The 9,570-nt window shown below is 47.2% G+C and overlaps 1 protein-coding gene across 1 annotated transcript; it reads left to right on the forward strand.

The window, feature by feature from the left end:
• Nucleotides 1-1,477: 1,477 nt before the first annotated feature.
• CST7 (cystatin F (leukocystatin)) lies at nucleotides 1,478-6,567 on the forward strand. Its single transcript, XM_009894836.1, has 4 exons — nucleotides 1,478-1,598; nucleotides 5,341-5,513; nucleotides 5,825-5,941; nucleotides 6,423-6,567. The coding sequence occupies exons 1-4, from the start codon at nucleotides 1,523-1,525 to the stop codon at nucleotides 6,498-6,500; spliced, it is 444 nt and encodes a 147-aa protein (XP_009893138.1). The 5' UTR covers nucleotides 1,478-1,522; the 3' UTR covers nucleotides 6,501-6,567.
• Nucleotides 6,568-9,570: the final 3,003 nt, after the last annotated feature.

Consider the following 9,570-nt stretch of genomic DNA (forward strand, 5'->3'; position numbering starts at 1 on the left):
GGGGGGACGGGGACGACAAAAAAAACCCCAAACAGTCTAGCCCCTCTCATTCTCTCTCAATGTTTTCCACAGGCTTTGGGGTGATTCAGAAGCTGTATGCAAATAGGACAGATGATAAATGTGACTCACCATGCTTACCCCATTCCTTCTTGGTGGGGCATTTCAACAGAGGGTTTACCTAATCCCTTCTTACAAGGAAACACTAAGATTATTTTCCAAAAAAAACCCCAAACAGTCTAGCCCCTCTCATTCTCTCTCAATGTTTTCCACAGGCTTTGGGGTGATTCAGAAGCTGTATGCAAATAGGACAGATGATAAATGTGACTCACCATGCTTACCCCATTCCTTCTTGGTGGGGCATTTCAACAGAGGGTTTACCTAATCCCTTCTTACAAGGAAACACTAAGATTATTTTCCTCCAGCTTCTTATGCACCACCTACACTGGCCTACATTGGGACTTTCCTTCAGGCACTAAGATGTCTTTGCTCAGAAAGGAGCACAGTTCATTGCTGGGCCAAGATAGAGGCGACCACCATCCTCCTGCTCACCGGAAACAAATGTACACACGCAGTCCACCACACTCAGCCCTTCAGTGAGACATCGGTTCATCTCCCCAGTCTCCTGAATCTGGCTGCTGGTGATTTCAGGTGCGTTACAAGGCAACCAAATCCTTCCCCCAGACTTGCAAGCTCTTCAGCAGGGACCATCACTGCCTGGAGATGACCTCTCTGGAAACCAAGCACTGATCTCGGGCAATCCAACCCCAGAGCTGAAAAGCTCTGCATACCACAGAGAGCCAAACTACCCCTCTCCTCTTGTTTCTCTTGCTCTCTGGAGAGCACCTAGAGAAAACTTCAACTCCTCTGAGCCTAACACAGTCCTTTCCTGTTGTCAAAACACTTTTTGTAAACGTGGGGCACAGTGTTCTCCTCTGCCACCAAAACCAAAATCCTCTTCCTACTGGCTCTGCTCCACACAGCCCCCTTGGGTAGGTACCCCTAAAACTTCCTTGTCTCCCTCACCCAAACCCCACATCTCCACGTCAAGGGAAGCAAGACATTGGGCCCGTCTTCTCTGTCAGGCTTGTCCCCACACAGACACTAGTCAAGAACCACATCCCCAGGGATCACTGCCCGGTTCTCGGGGATTAAATTACCCCGTGAATCTTAAAGCACATGACTCTTACTCTCCTCACCCCCACACCACTTCCCAGTGTTTCATCACACCTATCTGCCCATGCTTCTGCACAACCCCTGAGGATCACGAAGCAAAAGTCCCTGCGTGATGCAGGACCGGCGCTGCTATCACCAAGCCAGAGTTTCGTGGTGGTGCCTCGAGGTGTGTGGTCATCAGCAGGAGACAAAGTCTGCATCAGAGCTGCGATGATTCAGGGAGTTTTAGGGTGATTTTTTTTTCTTTCCTCCTAAGCCAATAAGAGCACCCCAAGAGGCACATCTTCCCCTGCAGGAAGCAGGGCGGTCACTCCGCTCACTGGCAGGCTCCTCTTCTGAAGCAGCGGAGATGGCAGTGAACTTCACCTGCAGCTTCGCCGCACTTTGCTGTTTAGCACTCTGGGGCTTCACCAGGACTTCAGATGGTAAGAGTGGAAAATAATTTGTTTTTCTTGTGCTTGCGAGTGCTGCTTTCTAATGCACCGGTAACTAACGGCCCTTCTCCAAATGCTGCCTGTTCTGGCTCAGCACTGCAGGATTCAGACTGCAGCTGAAAAAAATCTAACTGCTTCAAAGACTTTCTCCCCTTGCAGAGACCCATGTTATCCAGGGACATCGTCTAAGGATTTTGAAAGTCAACTTTTGGTTTTAACTTATTTGTCAGTGTTTAAACTCTGCATGACCTTGATTATTAAATCTAAAGACTGTGGGTAACAATTTGACTGCTAAGTACAGATGGGCACTTGAGTGCCGATTAGCTGACTTTAATGAAACATTACTCCGTATCGTTTCTTTCTTTGCTGAGCAAGGAAACTCTCTTGATTGCAGCTGGCCTTAAATCTTTAGAATGGGAGCTGCAGACAGGAGTGTTTTCTATCTGAAGGTTTTTAGCTGTACTTCAGTTTTACTTTGGCTCCCATACACAGAAAGTACTAACGCACTCAGGGATGGCGTTTGGTTAGCCAGTAGCTTTTTGTTTCGGCTGCGGTTTCCTTTGGGGGTTGCAGAGGCATGCAGGAACTCTGCTGCATCTTAAATGTAAAGATAAAGCCTAGCCTTGCTCCTAGTAATGGGGAGGAGGTTTTGAGAGCACCCCATAAGGGGGAGAAAAAAAAAAAAAAAAAAAAAAAAGAAAAAACCCAAAACAACAACCTGGTGCAATCTGCCTATTTGCTTCACTGCAGGCGGGGAGAGAGCATCCGCAGGATTGCTCTCATACTGCAGGAACAGGGCCCCAGATTATTCCTCAATGAGGAAAGCACAAGAGAGGGCCTCTTAATATGACATTCAACTACTCTCTGCAAGAACAGCTCTCTCTTGCTTAATAACAGGCAGTAGCTGGTTAACTCAGAGCAAGAAAAGAGTCTACCCTACTACCGTCCAACAGAAGGAAGAAGAAGACGGCCAGATTTTTCCCCTCTTTACATTTCCAAACCCAGAAGCAAGGATGGGGTCTGAAATACAAACGCTGTGGCTCTGAGCATCTCCCCGTAGAGCAGCAAGAGCTGTTTTCCCAGGTCGTGAGATCCCATCCTCTGGGCCTCCGAGTATTGTAGGTACCTGGCCTGGTCACGCAGTGCCCCTGGTCCCACCCAGGCCAGGACAACAAGTGTCTCACCAACACGGGTATGCCTCGTGCCCTGCACTCTTACCTGACCCTCTGGGCCGTTTTGCTTTGCTCTTGGAGTGAGGCCATCACCTTAAGAAGTCGAATGTGTGTAAGGTAATGGCCCTCAAGGGCCAAGCTAGGGAAGAAGCTGTTAGGAAAGGTTGCTGTCAAGAAAAGGAGAACTACAAGTGCCTCACAGCAGAGTATCTGGGTTTTGGAAATACAGTGGTGCAAACTATTCCAAACAGCAAAAGTGATTTCAGACCAGTGACCGGCTCTCAGCCTGTCTCAGTTCCTAGGTGAGCTCAGGAAAAAGGTTGTTCCTGTAAGCTATTGAGTTGGTGTTGATGGCTCAGGAAAAAGCACGGCATCCCTTAGGAAGAGGATAGCTGGCTTTATGGGTAAGGCCCAAAACAAGGCGCTGCTCTGCCCCAAGCTTCCTTTCTGACTTCAGGCAGGTCCTGCATGGCCCTCTTGAACCACCTGTGGGTACCACCAGCTTGACCCCCAGGCAGAGTTCCTGTTCAGGACAGAAGGACAAACAGATGCTTCGGAAAGTCTTACCCATGAGCTGACCACAAGATAAGATGTGCTGCCTGAGAAGTACCCTCAGTTCTAGGCTGGACGGTAATGAGTTTCTGTAACTCTTGGAATCCCACCCTTGCTGCAAGGGGGAAAATACCATCCCATAGAGAATAGTCTCAGGACCTAAGTGGAAAAACACTAGGTGAAAAAACACGGCCAGGTTGCCCAGCACTGGCTGCACACCCAGTTCCAACACAGATCAGAGATGTGGGACAGGAAAGCTTGCCACCTCCACACCAGGCACAGAGCCACTTGCAGAACATCCGCTCCTCTCCCACACATGGCACGTGGGGGCCGAGAGACCCAGGCAAGAAAACATGGGGGTCATTAACGAAGCCGGGGTATCAGCCCAGCAGAGATGTGAATTTGCACAGCCTTGGGTTGAAGAAGGATGTGGGACTGAGTCTCTCCTTTGCAGGTCAACACTCTCATCCCTGAGCCGCGTTACAAGTGGGTGCAGCCATTAGCACCTGCGGGGGAGGATGTGATAGTTTAACTAGGACATCCGTCAGCAACCCGAAAGCTGAATTTTGGCAGCCTCCTATGCCGATGATGCAGCATGTAATGCTGGGGTTTTCATTTTGGGTTTTTTTTTGTTTGGTTGGTTGGTTTGGGGTTTTTTTTGTTTGTTTGGTTGGTTGTTTTTTGCCTTTTTTTTTTTTTTTAAATAGACTGTGGGTCACCAGGTTGCCCTTCTCTCTTCTACTCAGGTTTCTCAGTACAAACTGGCTTAAATACAGTCTGTGCTCTGTGCTTGGCTGTAAGGGAGAGATCTAGCTGTGAAAAAAAAAAAAAGCTGGAGGTGATAAAAAGCTTGACTTTCACAGCAAATTTAGTACAAGCTCTATGTGCACATTTGTGTGTACATGCACACGCAGGCTCACCACCTACACGAAGACACACATAGCGTGAACACCAAGGGCCACCTCCTGCACTGGCAGGTCTGGGCATCAGCAATGGCTGCACGGCAGCATGCGCAGGTTGAGGATTTCTTCCTCTTGTTTGCATTTCAGAAGTGGAAAAATGGAGGGGAAGGCAAATGTAAAGGGGGAGGAAATAACGACGTCAACTGTAAGCTTTGAGCTTCGTTTAAATTATTGAATAAACAAGCAGAGCATGAGCACATTAGCTACACAACCAAGTAAGAAAATATAGTAATAAGGGCGGTGTGGAAAGAATTGCTCAAACTTGAAAGCTCATGGGCCTCCCCCCACCCCCACTCAGCAATCTCCATTTCCTACACACTTTGCTGCTCGACTTCATGGCTGTGATAATAAGATGTTCCTTGGCATTTGGGTCAGGGCAACAAAACTTCAGCACTCTAAGCAGCCCGTTCTCCAGGGCAGTACAGAGCTATTCCAAGTTCTGCCCCAGGACTCTTCCCTGCCCAGCTGGAGAACAGGGACACCCTCTCTTTTGTCAGCATGTGGAAGGAAGGTACCTTAACCGCACCTTTATCACCACCTAAATCCCCCTAAAATAAAAACCTCAAGGTGCCATCAAAGGATTAAAGCGGGGTGGGAAAGACTTACGTCTGCAAGTTAAACTTAGCATGCCAACTAAGAGCAGCAGGGCTCTGCCAGCCAGTGTTTGATAAGTTACCAAAATTGTACTGCACTCTGAGCAACATGACCCAGCTTTGTAACTAGATTCAAAGTTGGGCCTTCTATGAGCCGGGAGTCATACCAGAGATGTTCTAAATAATACTCATGATACCCTGGCTTCTTCTAAGTCAGTTTGAGCTCTGCTGCTACTTCTAGCAGCATCTTTTTTCTGTCACTTCATTCCATGGGATTGTTTCACCATTTCAAACATATAAAGGAAAATTATTTTGTAATGGATGTAAGCAGAGTCCTTCTGAAGCAACCAAGTGCATGGGACAAGTAAGAAGGTTTAGCATTGTTTCAGAGGGCTGCAGCTCCCGCCATTTCAGACATCTGATGTGTTTCGCGCTCTGTTTTGTGTTGTTTCAGCTACATATGTACCACCACCTCATTCGACCACGAAACCTGGCTTCCCTGTCCCGATGAACACCAACAATCCTGGTGTTCGCAAGGCAGCTCGCTTTGGGGTTTACAGATACAACAACAGTTCCAATGACCTCTTTCTGTTTAAGGAATCACAAATAAACAAAGCCATGGTACAGGTAAGAAGAATCCAGACTTCTGGTGGTGGTTCTCCAAACCATTTACCAGCTGACCCTCCTACAGAGCACCCAAGACATGGGAGCCCTGATCCTCCTCAGGACAGCTATGCACGCGTAAACGTAAACAGCACAAGTCCCTCTATCCCATTCAACTGCTCCAGAAGAGTACATCCCCCCCCAGTAACTCAACATAACACACTTCTATCCACACCACCACACACAATTCACAGAGGTAGCATTTGTTTCCTAGTCAAAGTTTTGGCATCCCGTTCCCCTGCCCTTATTTCAATGGAGGAAACTACTTTGTCTAGATTGTCAGAGGGCTGAAATACATGCTCCATGTGGAAATTGGACGCACCGAGTGTGAGAAGAGAGAGCACTCCAGCCTGGACAGCTGTCACTTCCAGAAGAAAGAAAGCCTGCAACAGGTATGTGTCCAATTCCTTCGGGGAACCCAGTAAGCGCAGGTGATTCTTGGCCATCTCTAGCTGTGTAGTCACCTTCAGACCAGCTCTGTCATGTCCCCACAGATGTACAAACCTCCTCTGTGCAGAGTCAGCTGGGGTGAGGCAGGATTATCAGTATAAGCAGCACAGGATCTCTCATGCATCCAGAGCCAGCTCCCATCTGCAAGGAGTTGAACCAGACACAGCCATCTATCCCATATTCCTGGATAAATGAGTGAAATTGTGCAGAAATAGAGTATGTGCTAAATAGAGACTTCCTGGGTGGGGGAAATCCTTACAGGGGCTTTCCTACTAAGATACAATTACTTAGCAAACAGTACTTTTCCAGTATAAAGGGGGGAAACAAAAAGATGCTGTTCTCCCCTACCCCATCATGGCCCAGAATGCTGAGAAACACCAGCAGCCACCTGAACTTTGTCACCAATTCCCCTTTTATTTGCAGATGCTGAAATGCTATTTTGAGGTCTGGATAATGCCTTGGTTACATAAAGCATATGTCCCCATTGCCCTTTGTCACTGACTCACCTTTCCCATGAGAGCCTGACTTACGGGAGATCTACCACCACGAGTTTTTCCTTGCCTGGACTGTCGAGACCAAAATGAAAGTGAGGAACAGCTGTACAGAATTGCCACAGAACTTTTCTCTCAAAGCACATGGTTGTTTTTCTCCCTTAGAAAGATGCTCAAAATGTGAGTGACAAAGAAAAGACCTGCCATGACTGTATTTATTGCAATCCAGTTGTGTTTCTTTTTCCAAAACTAAACTGCAGATGAGAGCATGTTGTCATTCATTCAGTAGACAGCCATCCATACTTTTGCTGAATTTCCAAGCAGTGGGAACACGCCCAGGAAGCTCTGCTGGACTTTATTCTGTGATGAATCGTCACACAGCTATGATGTAAACAAGTCTAAAACACAGCATGTGTGACTACAACACGGAGGAAAGCTTTACAACAATGGGATATTTTGCCCGGGGATATGCACACGCATGTATGTGCACACACACACAAAGTCTTAAGAGTCTCCAGTGCTAGAGAAAAGGTTAGACATACCTGTCAGGAACGCGTGAGGTAGAGTTGTTCTTTCTTCAAGACAAGAGTATGGATAAGGCTGTCTTGAAACACACCCACAACCCAGAAATTACACAGCCTAACTAGTGCTTCTACTTTAATCAAAAGCTAATCTATACTATGAAAGGGCATGACTGCAAATGCCAAGACAAATAAACCCAATCATATTCCTAAAGCGTATCTTTGCTGAGGTTAAATAATGTCGTTTCATTCACGTTAATACAAGACATTTAATCTCTGGCTGACCACAGTTTATATTCAAGTTTAGCAGAATGATGGTCTTCTCTAGGTGGGCATCTACCATTCCTTCAGCCTTCATTCTTCATGCATGGTCAGATTATTGCTTACACTGGACTAAAGCCCTTATTTGGAAGGATTTGGGTAACTGCTCCCTTAAAACAGCAATTAAGTTTGGGCCTGTGTTCAGTCATACACAGAACAACACTTATAAATGGAAAGGTCCCTGACCTAAGCTATGAAGAATACTTTCTTTCCACAAACACCCCTTTTCTTCATATAGTTGTTGCCTTTCTGCAGCAATATTGCAGCTCCCATCAGCAGTGACACCCACACCTTCAGCCTTCATAACAACCTTATGAAGTTCAACAAGGACAAGCGTAAGGTCTCGTACCTCAGAAAACATAGTCCAGGAGTCCGGCACAGACTGGGATCTACCTGGCTGGAGAGCAGCTCTATGGAAAGGGACCTGGTGGACAACAAGCTTAGTATGAGCAAACTGTGCCACGGTGGTTAAGAAAGCACACAGGATGCTGGGTTGCATCAACAGTGGCATCACCAGCAGAGATAAAGAAGTCATTATCCCACACTACTCAGCACTTGTCAGGCCACACCTGGAATACTGTGTTCAGTTTTGGTCCCCACTATACAAAAAAAGATGTGGACAGGCTGGAGAGGGTCCAGAGAAGGGCCAGCGAGATGATCAAAGGGCTGTGAAGCCTGCCATAGGAGGAAAGACTGAGAGAATTGGGTTTGTCCAGCCTTGAGAAAAGAAGGCTTAGGGGAGACCTTATCATCACATTCCAGTATTTAAAGGGCAGCTACAAAGAAGATGGAGACTCCCTTTTTACAAGGCGTCACGTGGAAAAGACATGGGGGTAATGGGTACAAGTAACTCCTGGAAAGATTCTGATTGGATACAAGAGGAATTTTTTTCCCAATGAGAACAATAAGACATTGGAATAATCTCCCCAGGAAAGTGGTGGATACCCTGTCATTGGGCACACTTAAGATTCAGCTGGACAGGGGGCTGGGCTATGTTGTCTAGACCATGCTTTTGCCAAGAAAGGTTGGATCAGATGATCCTTGAGGTCCCTTCCAACCTGGGATTCTATGATTCTATGAACCATTCAGTCAAGAAAGGCCAGTGAAGGGCTCCAGGGCAAGATCCTGGGATCTTAAACCAGATAGATCTAGTAACAGCATAGTTGAGGTCTCTGGTCCCAGTAATCCCAAAGCAAACCTTTTCAGGCTGGGAAAATCTCAAGTTTTGCTTCAGAAACATCACTTATGATGATCAGGTGGCCCAGCAGCAGTTCAAATTCAGCATCCACTGCTGGAGAGACAGCTGTGCTGCATCTTATCTTTAGAGGCGACAGTCTCTTAGCTGGAAAAAAAAGTGCTCAAAAGAAACATCCAGAAGGGCCATGGATGGATGTAGTGCAGTGCTACATTCATTCATCACACAACCCACCATTGACAGCCTGATGCCAAAGACAAGGAAAAAGAAAGCCAACTATGGTGGCTCGAGTTGTTCACCAAGCACGAAAGCCAAGCCACATCGAAGTTTATGAGGAAAAGAGGAGCCAGGAGGAGCTGCTCTCCAAATCTCAAAGGGGTTAGCAATGGCCTCAATCTCTCTTCCCCTTCAGCATGGCGCTTCACACAACGCCAAGGGCTTCCAACCAGGCTGTCAGCTCCATGCAGCCTGGGCCCAGAACAGGCCAGACGGATCCACATTTCTTCCTTCAGCCAGCAGGACGGCCGGGTGCTCAGCAACAGATGTCTCAGCTAGACAAGGTGGCAGCATACAACCAGCTTGGGTCTGTGCAGAGATTCATGCAGGCAGTGAGCACACCACAGAACAGTCTCCCATGTGTGACCCTTCAAGCCCCTAGCATAAAGGGCTCCACCTCAGCCTCCTCACCGAGTCAATTCCCCCTTTGTCAAAGAAACAAAAAGTTAAAGCCAGGTGAACCTGGCATCATGCAGACTGACAAACCCAAAATGGTCTTGCTGCTCTCAGGGAAAATGCAGCGAGACAGTTCAGATCTCTCTGTCCAGACAGGCTTGTTTGGAAGCATGTTTTACATAAAACTGTTGCCAGCATTTACTGCAACACAGATGAGCTCACTGCAACCAACACACTGGGAAAGGAGACAAGCACCTGCTCAGAAAGACAGGTTAGCCTTATGTTTACAGCTGCAGCAAAGTGTTTACTATAACATTACAATAAGAAAGGCACGCCGGAATAGCAGCATCCATCATCCATCTCCCCCCCCC

The sequence above is a fragment of the Charadrius vociferus genome, unplaced genomic scaffold, assembly GCF_000708025.1.
Source record: "Charadrius vociferus isolate BGI_N301 unplaced genomic scaffold, ASM70802v2 scaffold411, whole genome shotgun sequence".
NCBI classification, from domain to species: domain Eukaryota; kingdom Metazoa; phylum Chordata; class Aves; order Charadriiformes; family Charadriidae; genus Charadrius; species Charadrius vociferus.

What these genes read in the sequence shown, in the direction of transcription:
- CST7 (XM_009894836.1), top strand. Translation starts at nt 1,523, where the DNA reads ATGGCAGTGAACTTCACCTGCAGCTTCGCCGCACTTTGCTGTTTAGCA. An exon ending in CTTCACCAGGACTTCAGATG is followed by an intron (nt 1,599 to 5,340) that starts GTAAGAGTGGAA and finishes GTGTTGTTTCAG; the next exon opens with CTACATATGTACCACCACCT. An exon ending in AGAAAGAAAGCCTGCAACAG is followed by an intron (nt 5,942 to 6,422) that starts GTATGTGTCCAA and finishes TTTTATTTGCAG; the next exon opens with ATGCTGAAATGCTATTTTGA.